The 27,681-nt window shown below is 36.8% G+C and overlaps 1 protein-coding gene across 4 annotated transcripts in view; it reads left to right on the top strand.

The window, feature by feature from the left end:
* The window catches only part of LOC128232845 (uncharacterized), a 383,378-nt gene that overhangs the window by 275,092 nt on the left and 80,605 nt on the right, over positions 1 to 27,681 (top strand). For all 4 annotated transcript variants that reach the window (XM_052946615.1, XM_052946639.1, XM_052946631.1 and 1 more), the window contains 4 exons: positions 6,488 to 6,604; positions 11,981 to 12,135; positions 20,321 to 20,421; positions 26,785 to 26,969. In XM_052946615.1, coding sequence (XP_052802575.1) covers positions 6,488 to 6,604; positions 11,981 to 12,135; positions 20,321 to 20,421; positions 26,785 to 26,969 — 558 coding nt within the window. The remainder of the gene's footprint in view (positions 1 to 6,487; positions 6,605 to 11,980; positions 12,136 to 20,320; positions 20,422 to 26,784; positions 26,970 to 27,681) is intronic.

The following is a 27,681-nucleotide window of genomic DNA, read 5'->3' as shown; positions in this document are numbered from 1 at the left end:
CATTAAAGATAACGTGACTGAAAACACAAGTAGGAAATTAATGAAAATACAACATGATGTGTTTGTCATTGTTGGTTGTGGTAAATGTTCATGTTCAACATGAAAATGAAATGCTAAATAATGGAGCATAGATACCAAGATGGCAGTGTCATGATTATCATAAGAGGTAACTAAATAAATGACTAACTTATTATCATGTTTTTTATGTACCATTTTTTCAAGTTATTTTTCCATCTGTCAATTGCATATAAGATTATAAAATAAAAATAATTGTAAAAAAGTTGGTGTGCATATTTGCCTTGACAAGTTAGTCTATTGCAACTACTTCAATGAATTGTTTTACTTCTCAATGATCTCAAAATTTATATTTCAATGAGAGTATAAATGATACCAGGGGTGACATATGAATGAATGTTAAACTGGTGGGGGGTTTGTGCACATGTTGTACTGCAACAGACGATTATGATGCAGTCAATTTTATGGAACTTTGTTTGAGATTTTCCGGTATACTTCTTTTTCATATTGCTCATAAATAATGCATAAAACAGTCAATTTATGTACAATTTCAAGCCCCACTTTAACAAGTGATACAAATAATGCATTCAAATCTCACAATATATGTGTCCTGTATAAACAAAATAGCCTGCTTATGTTTGAAACTTATTCTTTACATATTGATAGGAAATTGCACCAAATTTAATGTTTATAACCAAACTTTATACTTGTTAAGAGAGGAGACTTGAAGCCTGACTCTCACTCATTTGAAGGACAGAAAAAAACCCACTTAAGTCAAATGTCACAGCAATTTAGCCCATTAAGGGAAATTTTATCTGGTTTCATTTTCCTGTAGTGACAGATACAAAGTATTTCAGTTTTGGCTGTTCATGTGTCACTGGATTGTTTGGTTCTATTATACAGTTATGTAGTGGTAGTCTCATATCAAAATTGAATTTCAATACTACACGGATGGGAAACAGTGGCTCCAGCTCTTTTAGGAGCTGAATATACAAAAGAACCAATGACATCTCGGAACTAGAGACAAAGAGCGGACATCTTGATAAAAACAGTAGGTATGAATCGTTATTTTATCTACTACCACGATTATGAGAGCTTATTTCAGAAATGGGAGAACACTTAAAAACTCTTAATGAGTCATACTTACTTTTTATAATGATCTCTGCTCTTTTGCTCTAGCTCAGAGGTGTCATTGGCTCTTTGTTTTTATATACAGCTCCAAAAAGAGCTTGAGCCACTGTCTCCCATCCATTTACTATGAGAGTGTTTTGTTGACTAAGCATGTTTCTGTTACTGATTTGTTCTGCATGCCAGTAAACATGAGTGTGGTAAAAAACAAAGATCTTAAGTAAAGAAAAGTGCATTTTGATGAAAGCCACTTAGCGCATAATTGCTACATTTATAGATACAGGAAATGAAATGGTGTAATTACTTTAGGTTATGACAGAAAAATGACACTTAAATCAAGGACAACCTATTTTCATATATGTTGATTTGAGTTAAGCCCATTGGTTTATACAGTACACTCCACGCGGAACTACCACTTTCCGTTTTCCTCGGTGGATTTTGGTCATCGCGGACACGACATCCAATTGATCATAATCCTCTTTCCTCGGCGTTCACCCACCGAGGCCGATCAGTGGACCTTATAATTACAATCGCCGCGTTACTCGGAGGTAAAAACACCGCGAAACTCGGAGGAAAACCAATAAGAATCTCCCACTGTATCTAATTTTGTTTAATTTATTTGATATTTTTTGCTACACCCGTAATTATTTATAAAAATAATTTATTTTGCGTACCTAATTTTCGGACATCCAAAGGACATCAATCGTAACTTTCACACTTACCAAGTTTCAAAGACGAAGATTATCTATCTATCTATCTACCTAACCGTATACACCACTGTTGACAAGTTAATTAGTAAATACCCATCCTAAACGATGTATTGCATGTAGAAAGAGGAAGTGTGAAAAAAACTGGGTAAAACTGTGAGTTATGTGACGTCACACAGTGTGACTGTTTGATCTGAAGCCGATAGAATGTGTTATTCATTTCAATGCATGTATAAAATGGTGTTTAATGGGATTTTAATTAACTTGATGAAGGATTTACACTTATATGCGTAATAAATAAGTTTAGAACCATTGATAACTACGGATAAATTAATTAGTGTTAATAAGTGGTAAAATGCAAATTAAGAAATAATGACTGAAAAATATTCACACTTAACAAAGTTCTCAACACCTTCATTACTCCAATCTAATTAAGTTCTCAACACCTTAATATAGTAAGAGAAAGATGACAATAACAAACACAAATGCACGCTATGGTATATCTTTTAATTACATAATGTGAAAAACAACAGTTGTTTGACGATGCTGATGAAAATTTACAATAATTGTTTTTAAAAAGAAACTTACTGTACTTCGAAAAATTAATAATCTAATTATTTAATACTGTTTTAACAGAAGCAATGTACTGTAGTAGCTATGCACAAAAAGCGGAGTTCCGCGATTAGGTCAATAAATCGATACGATCACCGACGCAATAAAACCCTCCATAGAAAACGAACTCGGTGCAACTCGGCGAAATTAAGCGAGGAAAAAGGTTGCGTACTCCGCGGAAATCGGCGATAAATTAAAAACGCCTCCGAGTCACCGAGGAAAGTGGTAGTTCCGCGTTGAGTGTACTGTATGTATATCTGGGTAGGATTATATTGAGTTTCACTATATACGCCCCCCTCGAACATGAAACATTGGGTTCGCCCAAAATTAGATGAATCATTTTTGGTGAAAAGATATTTTAGTTTAAATTTACCAAAGTTTTGCAGCAAAGGTTCAGATTAGGCCAATATAAATTAATTGCTCGATATTCATCCATTTCTTATTTTCAATGGAGTGGGGGGGGGGGGGGTTTATTTTTTATTGCTTAGATGACTGTTGAATATGTGTTCATGCATGTCTTTATTGAAATGGGATTACATACACGTGTTTCTAGGCGAACCATGAACACAATTGTAACAGTTCTCCTTTTTATGCATGTGAAAGTTATTTATCGACATCCAAGGTATGAATAAATGCTGTTCCCAGGCAGTACAGGACCGGTTTGTAAATACAGACCCTAGTTCAACATTTATATATGAGTCAATAGATTTAAGGGGCGCGGAAAAAAAGATGGGGCATGCGATGATGAAAATCTAGTTTATACTAGTCACATTACCTGTTTTGATTGGAATATAATATTTATCAGATATTAATATTTGTGTAACCTGAAGAATTTTCAATCTGTTGGTAAATATATATTATTGCATCTTGCATATTTTGTTTAGAGAGTTTTGAGTACATACTTATTAGCTACATGTCTGCCATATATAGAGCAAGTAAGAGTTGCCACCATTTATTATGCTAATTAAATATTGCACACCTCGTATTTATTGTGACAAGGACGATGGCATGAACAGATACCATCATGACACTCTTGGATAAGTGCAGTATGGACACGATACAATCACTGTATACACACCTGCCAGATGGGCATTCAGTGTACACTCACTGTATACACACCTGCCAGATGGGCATTCAGTGTACACTCACTGTATACACACCTGCCAGATGGGCATTCAGTGTACACTCACTGTATACACACCTGCCAGATGGGCATTCAGTGTACACTCACTGTATACACACCTGCCAGATGGGCATTCAGTGTACACTCACTGTATACACACCTGCCAGATGGGCATTCAGTGTACACTCACTGTTTACACACCTGCCAGATGGGCATTCAGTGTACACTCACTGTATACACACCTTCCAGATGGGCATTCAGTGCATTGAAGGCACCTTCTCTGTATTAGGTTTATTTTAGTGATTCGAAAAAATAGAATCAAATACAGTTGCATTGTATTTAGAGTTTGAATTGTTGTGCATTGAATTGGGGATAATGTAATGCCTGCTAGCATTCCATGATCTAAATTGTCATTTTATTGTCTTCCTTTTTAAATATAAGTAGTGTGTACATAGTAGGAATTCATGTATATTAAAGAATGATGCGGTTTTGATAAAATACTATTTTTGTTTTAAAAGGTATGTATCAAAACTCAAAATAAACTAATTTAGTGGTACATTTCCAATGTGTTGGTCATGCTTGTCAGGTGGACAGGCTGTGTCAGGTGGACAGGCTGTGTCAGAGGTGGACAGGCTGTGTCAGGTGGACAGGCTGTGTCAGGTGGACAGGCTGTGTCAGAGGTGGACAGGCTGTGTCAGGTGGACAGGCTGTGTCAGGTGGACAGGCTGTGTCAGGTGGACAGGCTGTGTCAGAGGTGGACAGGCTGTGTCAGGTGGACAGGCTGTGTCAGGTGGACAGGCTGTGTCAGGTGGACAGGCTGTGTCAGGTGGACAGGCTGTGTCCAGCATAGAAGACAGGTCTGGTGTCTCTTTTGAGAGACCCTCAGGTGAGCTTTAAACCCAAGACCTCTCCTCGTCAGATGATCCTGATACTCAATTTCTCTCTGAACTTGGTCATTTACTGTAGTAAAATCTGATATTTCTGCCCATTTCGGTTGTGTGAGTCCAGTTGCCTTCCCACGAAGTGTTTGTCTGGTATTGGCATTCTGTGCTTACATGTCAGAGAAATGTGGACATTTTGCATCACTCCTGTCTGCAACCCCCATAAACTGATGTGAAACAACAGACTTCTGCATTGATTTCTCAAATAAGTGATGAGCAGTTTTATTATTTGAATCAATATGTATCAATTAACTTTCCATAAAATACTTTTTAGTTCAATATTAAAAAAGTAAGAACAGCAATTGCAAGTCTATTTATGGTGAATCAAAAAAACTTTATGGATCATTTATGACTTGGAGTAATTTTAAAGTTATATTTACTGGTGACATTCAAAATAAATCGGATATTGTATATATTGATTACAGTGGAAAAAATACATTTTTCCTGTTCTTGGGCAATAAAGGTAATGAAGCACTTAAAATATTTGCCATAAATGCTAAATGAATGTCTGTCTTAAATACAGAGCTTTTTTGTCTATCATAAAATAATTTTTTTATTTTTTATTTTTGCAAGAGAACCCAAAGAAAATTATTGTCTCAAGCTAATGTTAGATATTCCAAATGGTGCAAAGTTAGGCATAAATCATTCCAACAGTGCAACAGAATCTACCCTCACACTGAGAAAACATGCAAACATTCTAGTTGCAATGCTAAAAAAAACCATTATGGAAATTCAGAATCAATTACTTTGCCTTGATTTATGCAAGCCATCAGTAGTGATTGAATTTATTCTGCCCAAAGAGACATCTTTTTTTATACTCATTTGAATATCAAAATCTCAGTCGTTTCGGTTTTGTCAAAAATAGGGAAGAAGTTTGGTATAATAGTTTATCTCTCCAAATGTTGTAGAGCTGGAGAATTATTCAAGTCATGATATCTGTTAACTTCACTGTTTTACAACAGTAGCGGCTCAGGATGTAAAAAATAAGAACATTTGACTTGGAAATCTGATTTTTTGGGCTTATTTTATGTAAGCAGCACCAAAATGATTATTTCAGAAGCAACATTTCTGAATGTCATATTTTCTTGTAACTGATGCAAATATGAGTGATTGTCAGTCTTGACATTAAAGTTTCATGGCCAGAAGAAGAGTGCTTAGTAAAGGAACTATTCATATCTGTAATGCTTAAAAGTGACACTCTTATTCAAAATCAATACATACACATGTTTAACAAACTCAGGTTTTGAGTGATAAACCTTTAACTACTTAATCTAATGCATTTATGGAAATTATTAATTACTGATTACAAGATTTTCACCGGGTATTGAATAGCTGGAAACGCAAACATATTAAATGATTGGTGAGTGCTAAAAGATTTAAGTACTGTGATCTACTGTAGTCTCATAAGGTTGAAATACTGTGTTTTCTGCACCTTTCTTTTAAATTAAACTTGGTATCCTTTTTGTTTTTTTAAAACAATTGTAGTAATTGTGATAAATCTCTTTTGGGAGTAAGAGTGCATCTTAAAGTTTCATGGCAGAAGAAAGGCTTAAGTAATGGCACAGTTCAAAGTTTCATTTTTGAAGAAGGAAGTTAAGTTATGGCACCAATCAGAGTTACATTGCAGAAGAATTGTTTGTTATAAGTTTTGGCAACATTCATATTCAGCAATGCGAGCAGGTTTTGACCAGGTTTAATGTCATACAGTTTTAACAGTGTTGTGTCAGCTAAGGTTAGTGCACACTGTTTCAGCACTGTAAATGATGAAGGTTTTCAGACATTGTCTTGAATTGATGGTGTCAGAAGGGTTCACACTCATTGCCAGTCCATTCAAACTTGATTGTGGCATGATTTATAGTTATTTGCATCCTTCCTCCTAGAGGATGTGAAATACTGAATATTAGTTACAAGTTGGTGAAAGAAATGGAACATGACTTATGTATTATGTTCTATATTTTCAGATCAGCACATTGGTGATTGGCCTGGAGTTGTATGATTGTGAGGGTAAGCCAGTGAACGTGTCCCATCTACCCCCGGAGAGTCCCATCCACATCCAGCTGCCTATACGTCCACAGCAGGTAGAACCTGTCATCATACCCCAGATGTTCTATATAGGAGTGATAGGCCAGCATGATGTCTCTAACAATCCCATATCACACCTGTCATCATACCCCAGATGTTCTATATAGGAGTGATAGGCCAGCATCATGTCTCTAACAATCCCATATCACACCTGTCATCATACCCCAGATGTTCTATATAGGAGTGATAGGCCAGCATCATGTCTCTATCAATCCCATATAACACCTGTCATCATACCCCAGATGTTCTATATAGGAGTGATAGGCCAGCATCATGTCTCTAACAATCCCATATCACACCTGTCATCATACCCCAGATGTTCTATATAGGAGTGATAGGCCAGCATCATGTCTCTAACCAATTCGTCTTGCTGCTACCTTCATTTAAAATCTGAATTAAAATCTTAATTTAAATCATGTTCGAAATGTAATATCAGATACATATACAATACAAGTTCTTTGTTTTCTTTAAAAGTAGATATATTCCACAGGAGTGTTTGTTTTAAAGCTTGGTAGTTCTATTGGACAGAATTGGAAGTAATCCCACAAAACGGTCATAAACCAGCAGCGGGGAGAGACAAAAAAAAACTGTATACCAATTAAGGTTCTAGTCCCAGTAATGTGCTGTAAAAACACACTGAACCCATCTCTGTTAGCCATAAAGGGATATGAATAATACAGTGCATGCCAGTGGAGTGTCTGAAAAATGTGCCTCATTGTGCAGACGAAACAAGAAATACTTACAAATGAAGTGTATGTTACACTGATACTCGATCAAGGGAGAAAGAGGTGAAATGAAAAGTAATAATGCTTATGTTATGTAATGATTGTTGTCAAATATTCAAGGAGCACAAAGTTCTTCACAAACACACCCCTATCCCAGAATTTGGCCTCAATGTTACTATCCAAAAGAAAACCAGTTTCAGGTATGGTTGTTTCATGTAAGGACAGTTCATACATGGTTGTATCCTGTTAAAGATTCCTCAGATGAGATTAGGGATTCTCTCATCCTGTGTCATCGATGTGTGATAATCATGTTACATCTCTTGCTACAATGAAGGTTTCCAAGGCTTGTATCACATCCTATTATAAGGCTACACCATTGTTTGCTATTAAAAGTTATTGTGCTTCCCTTGTATGGAGGTCTGGTCATTCAAGAAAATTATTTCTTGGAACGAAACATGGCATTAATTGCATGGTTTTCATGTAAATGTTGTTTATATTGTTAGGAAGAGCCTTTCCAGTTGGCAGGTCCAACAAGATTTGGTAAAACACAGGCTACTGTTCAAAGTAATAAAGGCATTAAGCATTGAACAGCTTATGTTATTGTTCAATTATTACAATAAAACTGGTGTTTATGAGTCTAGTAGGCTGATTTGGTGTTGAGAACAGTGTTTTATGAAGCGCTATGGTTACTTTTTGGGTAATAAACTTGTAGTTTATGGTGGGGTTTGCAGACATAATCAATCTGGGTCCACTGTGGTTGATTGAACACCCTGGATCAATATAAAAGCAGGAACGGTGTAAATACATATCAATGCTTTTCCATTAGTGAGGAGAAATGGGGAGATTAAGTATAGAATTGGTCGAAAAATCTGCTGTTTACCAGATATTTACTAATTACAGAACAAAAATTAATATAAAATTACCTTTTAAACTAACTCATCTTTCATAACTTCAAAAAGACATAAAAAGTCTTTCTAGAGAAGGACATAAATTTTGATTTTTATCCTGTAGTAAAAACAATTATATACACAGTCATTATAGTGGGACTTAATTTGGAGCAATTGTATGTGAGGTAATTGGTGGCACTGATTTTGTACATGCGTGTTTAAAAAATTGTATGGCCAATTTGATATTTGATGGCAGTGGGGTGGGGGTGGGGTGGGGTGGTCACAGTCGGTTGATTAGTCATCAATCTGTGCTATAACACTGTGGAGATTATACAGAACAGTCAGTGATATAAGTCAAAGTCAAAAACAGTTGTTCATTTTTGTAAAAACCTTTATTCCATTTGATGCTGTTCAGTTTTCTTCCACCTCTTCTGTAAAGGAATATATGTGGATGGCCAAAAGTTAAATGAAATGTCTGAAATGCATATACACTCATATAATGTCACTTGACATGTTTAGAAAATTTGTGAGCATCTAATACTATGTGAAAAAACAAGTGGTGCATAAGGAAATAATGCATTTATGTTAAAAAATGAGTGATATAAATTTTTAAAAATAATAAAGTCATGCTTCTTGTGTGACAAACATGAGCTTAACTATTGTGGATATCTTATTTGGACATCCAATTTGACTCTTTTTTTAACATTTAATAAGACAAAAATATGAGCAATCTTAAATTAATAATGAGATATTAACATAACAGTTCTTTTAATGACGATTTATGAAACAAAAGACCAAACCAAACAAAATTCATGTCTGTCAGGCTGGCATTGAGTGCGTTTGTGTTGGCCTGGCTGGTATGGAGTGACTATGTGTGGCTTGGCTGGCATGGAGTGACTATGTGTGCCCTGGCTGGCATGGAGTGTCTGTTTTGGCCATGCTGGCATAGAGTGTCTATGTGTTGGCCTGGCTGGCATGGAGTGTCTATGTGTTGGCCTGGCTGGCATGGAGTGTCTATGGGTTGGCCTGACTGGCATGGAGTGTCTATGTGTTGGCCTGGCTGGCATGGAGTGACTATGTGTGGGATTGGCTGGCATTGGGTGAATATATGTCTGTCAGGCTGGCATTGAGTGACTTCAGGTCTGTCAGGCTGGCATGGAGTGACAACATGTCTGTTAGACTGGCATGGAGTGACTTCAGGTCTGTCAGGCTGGCATGGAGTGACAACATGTCTGTCAGGCTGCAGTGGAGTGACAACATGTCTGTCAGGATGGCATGGAGTGACAACATGTCTGTCAGGCTGGCATGGAGTGATAACATGTCTGTCAGGCTGGCATGGAGTGACAACATGTATGTCAGGCTGCCGTGGAGTGACAACATGTCTGTCAGGCTGGCATGGAGTGACTTCAGGTCTGTCAGGCTGGCATGGGGTGATAACATGTCTGTCAGGCTGGCATGGAGTGACTTCAGCTCTGTCAGGCTGGCATGGAGTGATAAGTGCCTGTCAGGATGGCATTGAGTGTATGCCTCCGTCAGGCTGGCATGGAGTGTATGCCTCTGTCAGGCTGGCATAGGTTGTATGCCTCTGTCAGGCTGGCATGAAGTGTATGCCTCTGACAGGCTGGCATTGAGTGTATGCCTCTGTCAGGCTGGCGTGGAGTGTATGCCTCTGTCAGGCAGGCATAGATTGTATGCCTCTGTCAAGCTGGCATGAAGTGTATGCCTCTGTCAGGCTGGCATGAAGTGTATGCCTCTGACAGGCTGGCCTGGAGTGTATGCCTCTGTCAGGCTGGCGTGGAGTTTATGCCTCTGTCAGGCTGGTATGGATTGTTTGCCTCTGTCAGGCTGGCATGGACTGTATGCCTCTGTCAGGCTGGCATGCAGTGTATGCCTCTGTCAGGCTGGCATGAAGTGTATGCCTCTGACAGGCTGGGGTGGAGTGTATGCCTCTGTCAGGCTGGTATGGAGTGTATGCCTCTGTCAGGCTGGTATGGATTGTTTGCCTCTGTCAGGCTGGCATGGAGTGTATGCCTCTGTCAGGCTGTCATGGAGTGTATGCCTCTGTCAGGCTGGCATGGATTGTATGCCACTGTCAGGCTGGCATGGATTGTATGCCTCTGACAGGCTGGCATTGAGTGTATGCTTTTGTCAGGCTGGCATGGTGTGTATGCCTCTGTCAGGCTGGCATGAAGTGTATGCCTCTGTCAGGCTGGCATGAAGTGTATGCCTCTGTCAGGCTGGCATGAAGTGTATGCCTCTGTCAGGCTGGCATGAAGTGTATGCCTCTGTCAGGCTGGCATGAAGGGTATGCCTCTGTCAGGCTGGCATGAAGTGTATGCTTCTGACAGGCTGGCATGAAGTGTATGTCTCTGTCAGCCTGGTATGGAGTGTATGCCTCTGTCAGGCTGGCATGGATTGTTTGCCTCTGACAGGCTGGCATGGTGTGTATGCCTCTGTTGGACAGGCTGGCATGGATTGTATGCCTCTGTCAAGCTGGCATGAAGTGTATGCCTCTGTCAGGCTGGCATGGAGTCTATGCCTCTGTCAGGCTGGCATGGACTGTATGCCTCTGTCATGCTGGCATGGAGTCTATGCCTCTGTCAGGATGGCATGGATTGAATGCCTCTGTCAGGCTTGCTTGGAGTGACTATGCATCTGTCATATTTTTGCATTATGACTCTTCCTCTCTGGATAGATCAGTAATTAAGTGGCAGCTATTGATTCCAATCCAACAACATATAGCCCAGAGCTCATTTAATTTCAGCCTTTCAGGATTTCAGCCTCTTGAAAAGAGCTGGAGTTATGAAGACCGATGTCCGGACAATCATCTTGAATAGGGATGTATTGATGTGATCAATCTTTATTTGTGAGTTGACAGGAGCCCGACAGCAAGACGTAGGCACACAAATAATGCCAGCCTATGAATCATTTCGACACATTTGCAAATTGCTGCAGAAATGTTTTCTCGTTCTTCCATGTGCTTATTTAAGGAAGTTGGTGAAGGCTGTTGAATGAATTTGTCTATTATGTAAGACATTGGGCCAAATAAATGAGACTCCAGAAGTGTTGCCTAAGAACATGGCTTAATTTGTCAGGTTTCCTTGCAAGCAAAACCAAGAATTATTTTGATAAAGGAGAAAAAAGCACTTAATCTGTACAAATGAACAAAAGCTATATTCATTTGAATAATCATTACTGATGTTGATAAACTTCATGGAGAGTTGAGTTTGTCTGAAATAACTTCCTGATTCAATTTAAAATGTAACTTTGAAGTTGATTTTTAACTTCCTTATATTGACAAGATTAATATTAAGATAACTATAAAGATAGACACAATTAAAATGATTTTTTTCAATTTAAAAAGTAATTTCCAATTTCATAGGAGTTTCTAAATCATGGGTGCTTCTAAAAGAGTGCAAATCCAGCTTGTTAATGCTGCTCGAGGGAATCCCATTAGAAAGGTTGAAAATGCAGCTTTATGGCCGAGTGATGGTAATATTTCAGAGTTACACTCACAATGTTCACATCATCAGTAAAAAAGGCCATATTTAGAAAGTGCAGTTTTAAACTAAGTAAAAGCTGTTTTCAGCCTTTCAGTGTTTGCTTACAATAACATATTGTATTTGGTAATTATAATAACTGATTAAAAAACAAGAATATATTTTATATGCTTCTTTTTGTATATTATTTATAGCCATGGAATATTGAGAGAAAATAAAATAAATTTAGTAACATAGCCTGATAGTGTTGTGGATTTCAGGTTCCAGAGTTTCACAACTTGACCTTGAAGAAATGGGAGATGAATGTTCACCAGTTCAATGTCACCTTGACCCACTTGAAGCACGCCCTTCACATTGTCGTGGAGCTGAAACCATGGCAACAGGGGAGGCCATTCCAGCTCTCTGTTCTCATCAGGTATGTTACCTCCTTATGTAAGCTTTTCTTTTATTAAAAAAGTTTCTACGCTCAGATTCATGGAACTTCTAGTTTTATATATTTATGGACAGTACTTGTATGATTTATAAAAAATAAGTAAAGGTTGTTTAAGGGTGTGAAATTTAACAATTGGTATGACAAAGATAAACGGAAAGAGCAGCAGACAGACCTGTTTGTGTTCAGTGAAAATCTGGTATTTGTGGTGATGCATGGCATCAAAAACAGGCCATTAAGAAGGGACTTGTGTGACATTGGAACATGTGTGGTGGACCAACACTGAAGAAGGGACTTGTGTGACATTGGAACATGTGTGGTGGACCAACACTGAAGTGGTTGGATATTACAAGGAGTGAGGAATATTGAACAAGAAAACTCCACACAAGGCACATCTTTGTTGAAAAAAAGTCTCAGGATTCAAAATTCAGAATGCTAAACTGTCACTTAATGTTCATATCTGATACTCCTGGGTTGAATGGCGTGCCTGATATTTTGTCTCAAGCCTGTGCAGATACAAGGTGAGCAAAGTTTCAGGTGTCATTTTGCTCTGGATGCTCATCCAGACCCTCCGGCCCTGTAAAGTTGGAATGAAATACATAGAATTGTATACCTACTTATAAAATATTCAACCTCTTCTGAAATAAATGGGACATTTGTGAAATAACCAGGCATTTGTGTAATGTTTAAGCCTTTTGTGACACGTTGACTGTTTGTGACTATTCCAACCATCAATAAAATGAAAGAGCTTTCAATTTTTAAATTTAAAATATTTTGAAGTTATTTTGAGTATTATTGTTAAATAAGGTTTTATTCTGATAGCTTTTTGATTTTTATATTGTATCTGTAGTAGATAATCTAAAGTCTTCTAATACTTATTGTAGACGTATACCCAAAATGGTAATATTGAGATGGTATGTGATAGGATGATGTTGCCCCAGGGGTGAGGCTAGATTTCCAGTTAAATGTAAGACATACACAATGTTTTCAACAGGATCTGTTCTGCAGATAACAAATGATGCAAGGATAAACTCTGTTCTTTCCTACATGATTCAATTATGATCACAGCCACAAGGATATGTCTTCTTCTGCTTATGAATATTAAAGTTATAGAAGGCCTGGAGGGGCAGAAAATGTCTACTTTGGCAAGAAACTAGCAAATCAATATGCTATTTAAAAAAAAAGTGATAGTAAGTACAGGAAACATTGCGAGGAAACTAATATTTGCCTGAGAAGGAACTAAATGGGACTGTTTGAAGGCACAAGGGAAGGGTCATACGAGGAATGTATTATGAAGCAGGCAATGAAACAAGGAATCTAATGGACAAGTTTCAAGTGGGAAGGAATGGTTGGGTGAGCAACTCTGGCTGTGTTACTTAAACATTGAGGAAGAATTGTAAACAAGCAAAGGTTTTTGTTTGAAATATACCACTGAACATTAATATTATCACAATTATAAAAGTGAATATGACTTTTAAGTCTGAGCCTAAGATTTTGTCTCAAGCCTGAGAGTTGCAGGTGAGCAAAGTTTCAGGTGTCGGCCTTGAAGGTTACAGCTACAGATGTCCGCCTTGAAAGGTTACAGCTACAGATGTCCGCCTTGAAAGGTTACAGCTACAGATGTCCACCTTGAAAGGTTACAGCTACAGATGTCCGCCTTAAAAGGTTACAGCTACAGATGTCCGCCTTGAAAGGTTACAGCTACAGATGTCCGCCTTGAAGGTTACAGCTGCAGGTGTCCGCCTTGAAGGTTAAAGCTACAAATGTTGGCCTTGAAGGTTACAGCTACAGATGTCCGCCTTGAAGGTAACAGCTGCGGTGTTAACCTAGAAATTTACAGCTACAGGTGTCTGCCTTAAAGGTTTCATCTGGACAGTGAAACAAGTCCTGGAAAGAATTTTTTTTGTTAAAGATAGAAGAACACACATTCATAATCCCTAATTGTATTACAAGTCACAGGGTGAAGAAATGATTGCAAAACAAAGGGAAGGTCAAAAAGTTGACAGAGGAGCATAACATCCAGAGTGAATGGCCTTATAACTTGAGTTAAAATGTATGGAGACAGTATTACATGTCAAAGGGATAAGTTAATAAAGACGTTATAGGGAGTAGTTTATGTACACGGTGTAATAAGTCATAGGGAGTACTTTATGGAGACAGTGTTATAAGTCATAGGGAGTAGTTTATGGAGACATTGTTACAAGTCAAAGAGAGTAGTTTATGGAGACAGTGTTATAAGTCCTAGGGAGTAGTTTATGGAGACAGTGTTATAAGTCATAGGGAATAGTTTATGCACACAGTGTTACAAGTCATAGGGAGTTGTTTATGCACACAGTGTTACAAGTCATAGGGAGTAGTTTATGGAGACATTGTTACAAGTCAAAGAGAGTAGTTTATGGAGACAGTGTTATAAGTCCTAGGGAGTAGTTTATGGAGACAGTGTTATAAGTCATAGGGAATAGTTTATGCACACAGTGTTACAAGTCATAGGGAGTTGTTTATGCACACAGTGTTACAAGTCATAGGGAGTAGTTTATGGAGACTGTGTTACAAGTAATAGGGAGTAGTTTATCCACATAGTGTTGCAAGTCAAAGGCAGTAGTTTATGCACATAGTGTTACTAGTCATAAGGAGTAGTTTATGCTGGCAGTGTTATAAGTCATAGGCAGAAGTTTATGCAGACATTGTTACAAGACATAGGGAGTAGTTTAAGGAGACAGTGCTACAAGACATAAGGAGTAGTTTATGCAGACAGTGTTACAAATCATAGGGAGTAGGTTATGGAGACAGTGTTACAAGACATAGGGAGTAGTTTATGGAAACAGTTTTACAAGACATAGGGAGTAGTTTATGGAGGCAGTGTTATAAGACATAGGGAGTAGTTTATGCAGACAGTGTTACAAGTCATTGGGAGTAGTTTATGCACACAGTGTAACAAGTCATAGGGAGTAGTTTATGCACATAGTGTTACAAGACATAGGGAGTAGTTTATGCAGACAGTGTTACAAATCAAGGAGTAGTTTATGCAGACAGTGTTACAAGTCATAGGGAGTAGTTTATGCACACAGTGTAACAAGTCATAGGGAGTAGTTTATGCACATAGTGTTAAAAGACATAGGGAGTAGTTTATGCATACAGTGTTACAAGACATAGGGAGTAGCTTATGCACACAGTGTTACAAGTCATAGGGAGTAGTTTATGGTGACAGCGTTACAAGACATAGGGAGAAGTTTATGCAGACAGTGTTACAAGTCATAGACAGAAGTTTATGGAGACAGTTTTACAAGTCAAAGGGAATAATTAATGCAGACAGTGTTATAAGTCATGGGGAGTTGTTATGGAGACAGTGTTACAAGACATAGGGAGTAGCTTATGCACACAGTGTTACAAGTCATAGGGAGTAGTTTATGGAGACAGTGTTACAAGTCATAGGGAGTAGTTTATGCAGATAGTGTTACAAGTCATAGGGAGTAGTTTATGCAAACAGTGTTATAAGTCATAGGGAGTAGTTTATGCAAACAGTGTTATAAGTCATAGGGAGTAGTTTATGCAAACAGTGTTATAAGTCATAGGGAGTAGTTTATGCAAACAGTGTTATAAGTCATAGGGAGTAGTTTATGCAAACAGTGTTACAAGTCATAGGGAGTAGTTTATGCAAACAGTGTTATAAGTCATAGGGAGTAGTTTATGCAAACAGTGTTACAAGTCATAGGGAGTAGTTTATGGTGACAGCGTTACAAGACATAGGGAGAAGTTTATGCAGACAGTGTTACAAGTCATAGGGAATAATTAATGCAGACAGTGTTATAAGTCATGGGGAGTAGTTAAGGAGACAGTGTTACAAGTCAAAGGGAGAAGTTTATGGAGGCAGTGTTATAAGTCATAGGGAGTAGTTTATGCCGGCAGTGTTTATAAGTCATAGAAAATAGTTTATGCTGGCAGTGTTACATGTCATAGGGAGTAGTTTATGCACATAGTGTTATAAGTCATAGGGAGTAGTTTATGGTGACAGCGTTACAAGACATACGGAGTAGTTTATGCAGACAGTGTTACAAGTCATAGACAGAAGTTTATGGAGACAGCGTTACAAGTCATAGGGAATAATTAATGCAGACAGTGTTATAAGTCATTGGAAGTAGTTATGGAGACAGTGTTACAAGTTATAGGGAGTAGTTTATGGAGGCAGTGTTATAAGTCATACAGAGTAGTTTATGCCGGCAGTGTTTATAAGTCATAGGGAATAGTTTATGCAGACAGTGTTACAAGTCATAGGGAGTAGTTTATGGAGACAGTGTTTTAAGTCAAAGGGAGAAGTTTATGCAGACAGTGTAACAAGTCATAAGGAGTCGTTTTGCACACATTGTTACAAGTCATATGAAGTAGGTTATGCACACAGTGTTGTAAGTCAAAGGGAGTAGTTTATGGAGACAGTGTTACAAGTGATAGGCAGTAGTTTATGCACACAGTGTTACAAGTCATAGGATTGTTTATGCATACAGTGTTACAAGTCATAGGGAGTAGTTTATGCAGACAATGTTACAAGTCATAGGGAGTAGTTTATGCAGACAATGTTACAGGTCATAGGGAGTAGTTTATGGAGACATTGTTACAAGTCATAGGGAGTAGTTTATGGAGACATTGTTACAAGTCATAGGGAGTAGTTTATGGAGACAGTGTTATAAGTCTTAGGCAGTAGTTTATGGAGACAGTGTTACAAGAAATGAGGGAGTAGTTTATGGAGACAGTGTTACAAGTCATAGGGAGTAGTTTATGTACATATTGTTACAAGTCATAGGGAGTAGTTTATGCACACAGTGTTACAAGTCATAGGGAGTAGTTTATGGATACAGTGTCACAAGTCATAGGGAGTAGTTTATGGAGACATTGTTACAAGTCATAGGGAGTAGTTTATGCACACAGTGTTATATGGCATAGGGAGTAGTAGTTTATGCAGACAGTGGTACAAGTCATAAGGAGTAGTTTATGCTGGCAGTGTTACAAGTCATAGGGAGTAGTTTATTGAGACAGTGTTATATGGCATAGGGAGTATTTTATGGAGACAGTTGTAAAAGTCATAAGGAGTTGTTTATGGAGGCAGTGATATAAGTCAAAGGGAGTAGTTTATTGAGACAGTGTTATATGGCATAGGGAGTATTTTATGGAGACAGTGGTACAAGTCATAAGGAGTTGTTTATGGAGGCAGTGATATAAGTCAAAGGGAGTAGTTTATTGAGACAGTGTTATATGGCATAGGGAGTATTTTATGGAGACAGTTGTAAAAGTCATAAGGAGTTGTTTATGGAGACAGTGATATAAGTCAGAGGGGGTAATTTATTGAGACAGTGTTATATGGCATAGGGAGGGAGTAGTTTTACAATTGTAATAACAAATGGAAAAACTCAGGGTTGACAAAGTACATGTATGCAAGTGAATATTACTTGCGATTTGGAGAAAGAAAATGGTTAAAAGAATATAGAGAAGTAGTTTAACGTTAAAGTATCTATTGGTCATTTAAGTATGAAGAACAAAAATTGTGAAAGCCAAAGAGGTTTAAATCTGCTTCTAGTTGTGAATATCACACAATAATAGCTTTTGGCTATGCGGATTGGTCTCTATTTATTCACATGTAATCCTGAAGACATCCCTCATAAAAACCTTCACAGCAGCAGCTGGATTAAATTCCCCCTTTGGGTTCAAAATTTTGTTTAAGTGAAACTTGGGTATGTGACGGGGTCAGCCATAATGCAGCCATTATAGGGTTCGGGCAGACCTTCATCAACAACAACAGCTGAAATGGCAACCGGAAGGAGATATTGTGTTGAAACTGTCTGGTTAAACATGCATTTCGTTTTCATTTATGAATCATTTTGGCTGCTACAGGCTTTGCTTATTTACTTCCCACTCCAGTAAAGAGAATCATCAGCTAAGGAATGGATATCAGACATGCTCATGGTACCATACAGCTAATAGAAATATACCAGTTTTCTCCTGAATTTATTTTGTAAAATTGTTCTCTTTGTTAAAACTAAGACTTAACTGGGATCTATTCCTTTCAACATCGTTTTTTGGTCAAGTGGTAAAAGTTGGGGTTTTGTTTGTATGTTATTGATGTGTTGTTTTTTCTCTAAAACAGGAATACAACTTAAAAAGGAATACAACTTAAAATGTGTAATAGCGGACTGGTATTTTCTATTAAATTGTTGATATGGATGATCATACTGAGATTGATTGATAGAAAAGTAATTTGTGCGGTTACAAGTTTTAAGTCAGAATGCCGTGATATTGGATGCTCAGTGCTTTGTTACCGAAAAGAATATTGAATTATGCCAAACAAGTGGATATTAAATAAGTGGAAAATTGATTTTTCAGTTGTTTCCTTTGCAGCTCGCGTGGACTACTGATTTACAGTGTTGTGAATTTCTTTAATGTAATTGCTAAATTAAAAAGCTCTGTAATGAAGCGAGAGATTTCTATTGGTTTCTGCTAACGGGGATGTGCTCTGTTTTAACACCGGATATTGTTCAACATTCTCCTATAGCTGTAGGAAATGAGCAAGCAAAGTTAAATGTCCTCTGTTCCACTCTGCATGGTAATTGATTCTCACCCTAAGGTCATTGTTTCATGGCGCAAATCTCGGGCAGGTCACCTGTTTTCTGAGGAGAGAGACTTGTTCATATTTAGAATATATCACAATGCAGTAATTGTAGACAATTGACATTTATACATTATATGGTTTTGTAAAATCTTCCAAATGACATCGAAGTAGTTAAAAGCATCAAACTCCACAATAGCACTACAACATAGTTCATACATTGGAGTGTTTTTTTTTGGAATTATTTTTTGTGTAATAAATTGAAATCTCGACGTGTAATCCCGTCATTGTCTGAATATACTATTATTTATACACAAAGTGCTTTTGAATGATGATTACTGTATAATTATGATTCTTTGAATGAACAAAAACAGCAATACCACAAAACCAAAAAAATCTTATAAATTTGAATGTTCTAGCATTTAAAGGTATTGCATAGGCAAGTTTTTTTTTGGCTGTCCATATTCTTGATAAGCCATAACATGTACAATGTAACAAACTGGACTGGTGGATAAATTATCAAGATTTTGAACAGGATGGATGGGTGCGCTTGAATCTTTAGCTCAGACCTTGGACTGTATAGGTGAGCAAAGTTTCAAGTGTGTCTAAACTCCTGAGTACTCCAAGTGATGAAATATGGGTCAGGGTTGGACTTTGAAATCTGAAACAAATTAGATGAGCAAACATGAAAAATATATGGACTCATGATAATGGACATGAAAACTAAGAAAAGGACATGGAAAGCATTTAAAATGGATGGGGAAATAAGAAATCTGGGAATGGATTTGGAAACAAGGAAAGGTATTTGGAAACATGGGAAAGGACTAGCGATATGGAAACTGATTAGAAAGCAAGGAACAGATTTGGAGAAACATGTAATATACCAGGTAACATACAAAATGACAGAGAAACATAGAAAAGGACTGGAGAGACATGAAATATAACTGGTACATATGGAAAATGTCAGAGATATATGGAAATTGATTGAAAAAGATATGGAGAAGGGGTAATAATTATATGACAGTGAAATAAGGATGAGACTTGGAAACACAAGTAAACATGGAACAAAACATGGAAACAAAGCGCAAAATAGGGAGGAAAAAGATGTACATATGTTATTTAGAAGAACATGTCTCTGGGAATTTGCAGTCATATTTAAAATGTAAACCTCGCATGTTCAAAAAAGGACGGAAGCCATCAGATTTGGTTATACGATATTTTGTCTGGAATATGGATCCTTTGATGGGGTTATAATGCTGCATTGGTAAGTGCTAGGAAATTAAATTGCCAGAGACTGCTTTGTCATTTTAAGTGCCTTAGTTTAAAGGAAATTCAAGATAAAATAACCTTTAAATTGAGGCATGGTAGCATCATAAAGTTGAACCTTGATTCATGGGAGGCAATTTCAACAAGACCTTAATGGGATATTTGCTGCAATTTCTTTCATTTTTGTCATCCACAAAGTATAATTTAGAAAATGATTGTTGAATGTGGACAAAAAGTTATGAAAATAATTTCAAAATTTTTAGGCAGTAGCACATTTCATTGTTTTATATGCATTGTTTATTTTTCTTGCAGTTTTCTGAAACCACCATCACCTAGCAACTATAAATTCAAGTATGACCTTGGCATTGATGAGAATGTCCTTGACATTTTTTTGCCACCTGGGTCATTGAATGGTGAGCTCATGCCTTGAGCATGATGAAGTTATGCATGATAGTTGAAGACAGACTAACAACAATGACTTTAGCAAATAATAAATTGCCTGCTCAAATATAGAAACTTGAATGCCCTTTTGATTGCAAGTGTCCTTTTGTTCCTCATCATGTGTGTATTTTTGTTTGGATATTTGTAGAGGCCTTTGCCTGTGAATTGAACCTATTTGCAGGATGTCATAGGATGAGGGAATGGCATTTGTGTGTTCTGTTTGAAGGAAGCTGAACCGTATACATACCACATTTATGGAAGGCTTTCCAGGGGATTTTTCTCAGAAAAACTAGGGGATTCCGCCCTTAACCAGGGCAGGGGGATTTTCATATATCATCATTAGTGATGAAACGATAAATCGTCGCTGACAATCCTATGTCGTGACAATCGATAGTGGTTGTCCAAAATCTATGTGGCTAATGTTACTTCCGGTAACTACGTAGTTTTTGTTATGCGGTAAAAGTAGAGTAAATGTCAATTTTTTCTTTCCGGTAAACTCTCGTTGTGTTCATTTTAACAAGGAATGTCACTTTCTTACACAAATGCGGTGAATGTAAACACTTTGCATAAAAACTTACAAACTCTCCCAAAATTAAAAATTGCTTTTAATTGTTAAAATTCTTGAAAAAACTTCAATAATCTGTCTTTATGGTGTTGTGGGTCCGGGCTAATCTGCAAATACTGGGATCCCGGCTTGATGCATTCTGTTTTTGAAACAAAATTCTTTTTTGGTATTGATTGTTATTAACAAATTTGTGTGAAAGTTTTATAAAATTAAGATATTTTACTGAAATCTTTAATATTATAGGTTATTGAATGCTAAGCTGGTAAACAAATAATTAATATGCTATAATATGGATAAAACACTAAGATAACTTACTTGATGCAGTTTAATTAACAGAGCATAACTCCTGAAGTCCTCAAGGTATTGACTTCAAACTTCATATGCAGGGAGATCTTTTTCAAGAGGGGTGCACTTTACAGAAACAATAATGTTGTCTTTGGTATTTTGAGAGTTGTTGCCCTTTGCTAACTTGCTTACTTATTTTTTTGTCTGGAACATAACTCCTTGAGGTATTGACCTCAAATTTAATGTACAGATAAATCTTATTTAGGAGAGATGCAGTGCATAGGAACCATAACTCCGCTTTGATATCATTTTTAACCACGAACTTAAGTTAAAATTGATGGATAATAAGTAAAATTGTTATGTAGGTTTAAGTGAAGAGCTAGTTTGGGAATGCTTTTTTGGGGATGTGAAGCTCAAAGTCACCATTCCCATATAAAGAAAAATGGTTTCAGTTAGGATTGATAGAGTGATAGCATTGGTGTGTAGATAGCATATGTGAAGAGCTAGCTGTTAGTGACATTGCTACATTGCCTTGCATGAATATTATACTGTAATGAAATAACAATGTTTAATTACTGATCAATGTTAGAAATTATTAAATGTTGAAAGCATAGGAATACAGAAAATAAAAAAGCTTTGGTCCTTTTCAAAATATTTAATAAATATTATTCCAGATTCCAGTCCAATGATAAGGGGAGTTCCAGATTCCTGTTTATAAACCATATTCTTGTTTCCAAGTGGGGGAGGGGGTCACATACACCCTAATTTTTTCTCCAATTATGTATTCATGATGAAACTGGCCAAGAGTGTTTGTGGTTTAAATATCAAAGTCAAGTTTTATCCTCAGATGAATTGTCCCAGATACTTCAAAGTAACTCCAATTTTACATTGAAATACACAGTTGGCTTACTTCTTGCAAACAATCAGACAAAGTTCTCTGTTTTCAACACAGTTATTCCCCATTTACATTCAAACTGGTATAATATTAGGTTTGACAATGATGGATGCTTCCATCAGGTGACACATCCAGTTCCCAGGAATTCTAGTGTGTTTTTTATGAAGCATTTGTCTTGTCATAATGTGTAGCCTTCTTTAAATAAATATGTTAGAAGTATACCACAAGTTTAATAGATATAATTAAATCTTAGGCTGAATAGGAGTTGTGTTTAACCTATCTGTTCCTGTCTTAACATCATGTGTTGTATGTTGCTCCAAAAGTAAAGCCTCTACCACATGTTGTGCACTTGCCATTTCTGTCACATTTCACTTGGTCTTACATGAGATGTGGCCCTTGAATAAATAAATCATGGTCTAAAAGATTATCTGTCAATTTAATGTAGCACAAAAAGTTTTGCACCTGCACTGACGAAACTTTATAGGAATGTTGGTCGGCATAGGCTGTTGTTCACCTCCCAATATTTACACCTCAACTTTCATTCCTGAACTGCCTTTTGGCAATTGCTGTTATCATCCGATGAACCCAACATCTTCGTATATGTTCGCTTCGCAAATTCATCGCATAACAATATACATGAAAATTGTTCATCTTGTTATTGTTTGTATTGTCTCAGCAAGGCCCGTAAAATATAAATCAACATTTTAGAAATTGTTAATTTATGATATGTTAAATGTATTGTTGTCATAAGTGTTTCAATTTTACGTTTAAAAGTGATTTCAAGTAATTGATCTTTTCCCGCGTTATTGTGACGTCATTTGATAAAATGTTTCCGGTTACAGTCGGGTCGTTCCATATACAGAATGTGTAAGAAAAGATTACTGAAAGGTTTCTTAAATGAAATGAAGAATTGTTTAAACAATTCTTGAATGAAATAATGAACTATTGGTGTAAATATAAGTAATAAATTGTGGGTTTGATGTGATTATCGGGATATGAATGCAATTGGGCTGGTCAAAGTACTTTTGGAGTCCTTTGGACTCCACACACTTTGACCAGCCCATTTGCGTTCATACCCCGATAATGACATCAACCCCACAATTCATTCCTTAATATCTTTCACATTTCACTACATGATACACAACTCAACATTTAAGCTTTCCTGTGGGCAGAGGACGTCTGGTTTTCAGTGGTTTATCCCTTCTCAAAAAAGTGCGGAAAACGCGCGTTAACGTTAAACGCAGCGGTATTGGCACTGCGTTTTAAGCGTATTTTTCTTAACGAGTGCGTAAAAAGTGAATAAATTGAACAGAAAAGCGCACTTAAGCATATTTTTTTCTGCGCTTTTTACAGAAAACGCACTAAAAACGCACTTGAGTGTATTTTAAGTGCGTTTTTTAACCAAAAAAAATATACTTAAAACGAACTTACACAAAAAAACGCACTAAGTGTGTTTAAACCGTGTTTTTTTTAATAAAAAACGCACTCAAAACGCACTTCTGTGTAAAAACGCACTTAAAAGTGCGGAAAAAAACGCACTCCACAAAGAAGTGCGTTTAACTGCGTTTTTAACCCTAAAGTGCGCACTTAAAACGCAGTTGAGTGCGTCTTTTCTGAAAGTGCGTTTTTTACCTCCAAAAAGCGTAGTTAAAACGCACTTAAGTGCGTTTTTTGAGAAAGAATACGCACTTCTTGAAAGTGCGTTTTTAGTTCGCTTTTTGTTAATCATTACCAAAAAATAACCCCTTTTGAGTTTGGGATCAGTAGGTAAAAGGTCGCAGGCGCAGAATAGGTCGCAGTGACCATGAGGTAAAAAAAAAAAGTTTACGCTCAATAACTAAAGAACGCTTGCACCCAGGAACTTCATACTTGGTATTTTAGTTTGTTATAATTGGTAGATGACCTATAATGACTTTCAGGCCAGAAGGTAATAGGTCAAGGTGACTTTGGGGTAAAATAACAGTTTCCGCTTAATAACTAAAGAACGCTTAGGCCCAGAAACTTCATACTTGGTTTGCTAGTTGGTCTTGACCCCTATTGTTTTAAGGTCAGTAGGTCAAGGCCACAGTGACTTTCAGGTAAAATACAATTTGTTGGTCACCAGTCTGTACATCACACCTGGTTTCCACTCAATAACTAAAGAACACTTGGACCCAGGAACCTCATACTTGGTATGCAGGTTGGTCATGATCAGTAGATGACCTCTATGTTAGTTTGTCTTCAGTTCAAGTTTATATCCATCATTCATTATTCCTCACCTACGACCACACAATGGTGTAAACAAGGGCTTTAAATTAAAAAAAAGCATTCTCTAGTTATCCTCTTTGTCTGTTTTATGAAGAACAAATAGTCATTATACCCTTGGAATTGGGGTTGTAGTTGCAGTGCAAAAACTTCGACCTTGGCCATACCTCAAAAGCAGTTTGAGATATCCCAATAATACTAAGTAGACATGTTGCAAGAGACAATACGCACACAAACAGCACATATTTCAGGCATTAATAATTATTGAGGATGCCTCTGGTTTAACTGAAAAAAAAGACAAGCGTTGGCATTCCCTCTGTGGTGCTCTTGTTATATTAAACAATCCCTGCTATCAAAAGAAGGCAACTTTTTACCTGCTAAACACTTTATTTTTTGAAGAAAACTAAGATTTATAATACATGAGTTTATGCCCTTCGTGTGCCCCTGAAGGGTGGCATATAGTATTTCCTCTGTCTGTCTGTTTGTTAAATCATCCGTCCGTTCCTTCTTCTATGTTTAAGTCCCTTTCAACCTTGTATCAGTAATGACTTTGTTATCAAAGATGGGATATCATTTAAACCTCACAAAAGAGTTTCATGGGAAGGTATGTCGTGCATAAAATCCAAACTCTTATCTCAATCAAATGCCAAAGTTATGCGTGCAGGTTAATGTGATCAAATATGGATTTCAAAGCAATAATTATTTTCTCAGCTGTAACTTTTTAACCATCAATGGAAATTCAATCAAACTTAACACTTTTATAGAGAGCCATGAGACGGTGTAATACACAAACTATTATGTGTTCTTATCTGAAAGGTCAAGGTCACTTGAAGGTTAATTTTATACAATATGGATATTAAAATGATAATGTATGTCACAGCCATGACTTTTTAACTATTAATAGAAATTCAATTGATTTCCACATATTTGCATTGCTCCATAAGTTTGTATATCACATATAAATTTGGTGCTTTTATCTGAAAGGTCATGGTCACACATGGAGGTCAATATTGTACAATATGGATACTGGGATTTCATTGTATCTGTAATAATTTACAAATTATGGCTATTGCAATCGATCGACAAGGCCAAATGGGGTATTTGTCACAAGGCCAAATGGGGTATTTGTCACAAGGCCAAATGGGGTATTTGTCACAAGGCCAAATGGGGTATTTGTCACGTGTCTGAGATAGCTGTTGTTCCATTTTTATTCCTTCTCAGTTGATACAAGTTTTATTGACAATAGTACCTAACCCATTATTTATCAGTTTAAGATAAATACTTTGAAATTGACAACAATTCTATACTTATAACTTGTGAAGCAGTTATTTATTTCGTACTTTAAGTGAATTATTTAAACATATTGGTGAATTGTAGTTAACAGAAAATTTGCTGCAGTGAAACCAGGTTTTCAATGATTGACAGAAGAAGTTCAGCCTTTATTGTAAGATTTAGTCTTAAAGCTGCACTCTCACAGATTGAACGTTTTGACAAAATCTTTTTATTTTTTTTTGTCTTGGAAAGAGCAAGTTTTTGCGAAAATATCTTCAAAACAATGATATAAGATTACTGACAAAAAATCAGATCGTGGATTTTCATATTTCCATTCGAAAATTATTGTTTTATGGCTTAAACCGTTACTAACAGTTTAAGAATTATACATAAAACATCAATTTTTGAACTTAAATATAAAATTATGGGATCTGATATTTTGACAGCAGACTTATATAACTGATTTCCATGGATATTCGCAAAAATTGGCTCGTTCCAAGAAGAAAAATAAAAAAGTTGTCAAAACGTTCAATCTGTGGGAGTGCAGCTTTAAGCCCATAATCTCAGATTTCAATTCAGATTTACTAGTATGAAGCTTAGTTTAATGCAATGTGAGACTGTGAACCTTTGACCTTTAACCTTGGCCTTGAGCCGAAGCGCCTTGAACATGGGTTCTTATGGGGGTTTTTTGAAAAATAATAATTGTGTATAGTTTATTTCATATTTTATTTATAGAGGATAGCCTGTTAGGTCTATGACCATTCTTACATGGTACTGATCAAGACTTGAGTGTGACTGAGTGAGATCTGGTTTCTTTTATAACGGATTTTGGCAACTACAACAGGGGTTTGGACTCCTTTATAGTGATAAATGTTACATTGCATCCATTAAATGTTTTGTTATTCATAATGTTTTTGTTATGTTTCAAGTAATATGGACAGTTAAGTCAAGAAAGATGATAAATTTTAACGTTAACATTTCTAGCTGAAAAGAAAATGGTTCATTATATATTTAATTCAAACTTAACCAATCTAATGAGTTTAGTTTTTATTACAAAGACATTGTTATTTGCAGACACAGGATTGTATTACATTGGCCTGGTTGACTCAACCTTCAACACAGGACGGCAACGACCACTGGAGGTGACACACAGAAACTACTCACTCAAACTGTGGTGGGGGCAGTGCCTCTACTGGAACAGCCACAAAGAGCTGTGGCTACCAGATGGCTGTTTCATCACACCTTCCTCCTCCCTTGAGGTATGCCTTTGTAATTTGCAAACAGAAACAATCAAAGCTGCTCTGGGAAGGAAATTGTTAAGCTTCAAGTATAGGATAGACAACAAGTGGATGCATCTATGAGATATATACCTGAGCGTAGCCGACTTAGACCACGTGAACTAAAGCAATGAGGTTCGGTTCTTGTCTTCAATCTTAAGACTCATAAAATCTTAAAACCATTTAACTTTGTATACCGCAAACAATGCGTGATTTGGTTTGGCTCAAACAAGAATTTTCCATGGTTAGAGAATTAATTTGGGAAATGATGTAATGTTTTTTCTCGGTATTAATAATTGATGTTTGGATGTATAATTGTCACCATTGAACTAGTTACCAACACTAGTGTCTGCTCATAGAGATAAGTAAATTGAGAACAGCATCATGCACAAGTAAGTGTTTTTCGTAAATATTGCTCAGTCATTGGTGCAGTGGAAGGGTGATCTTTCGGGTTGACCTGATATTGATACATTGGACAATACACCACAGTCGAGGTTGAGAACGCCACCCTTGGATTTTCTTTATGCCAAAATAATTTTACGCAATCAACAGGTTGTCTAAATATCCTTTGAGTTCGAGCTAAACACACCATGCCCCGACCCTTACCTATTGGGGAAAAACTACTATAGGTGCATTTCGTACTGTTATATAATAGTTTTGTCATGAATGACTCGAGTAAGGGTTTTGATAACTA

This window comes from Mya arenaria, chromosome 1 (assembly GCF_026914265.1).
Source record: "Mya arenaria isolate MELC-2E11 chromosome 1, ASM2691426v1".
In the NCBI taxonomy this organism is placed as follows: domain Eukaryota; kingdom Metazoa; phylum Mollusca; class Bivalvia; order Myida; family Myidae; genus Mya; species Mya arenaria.
This window is presented reverse-complemented; position numbering and strand designations above follow the sequence as displayed.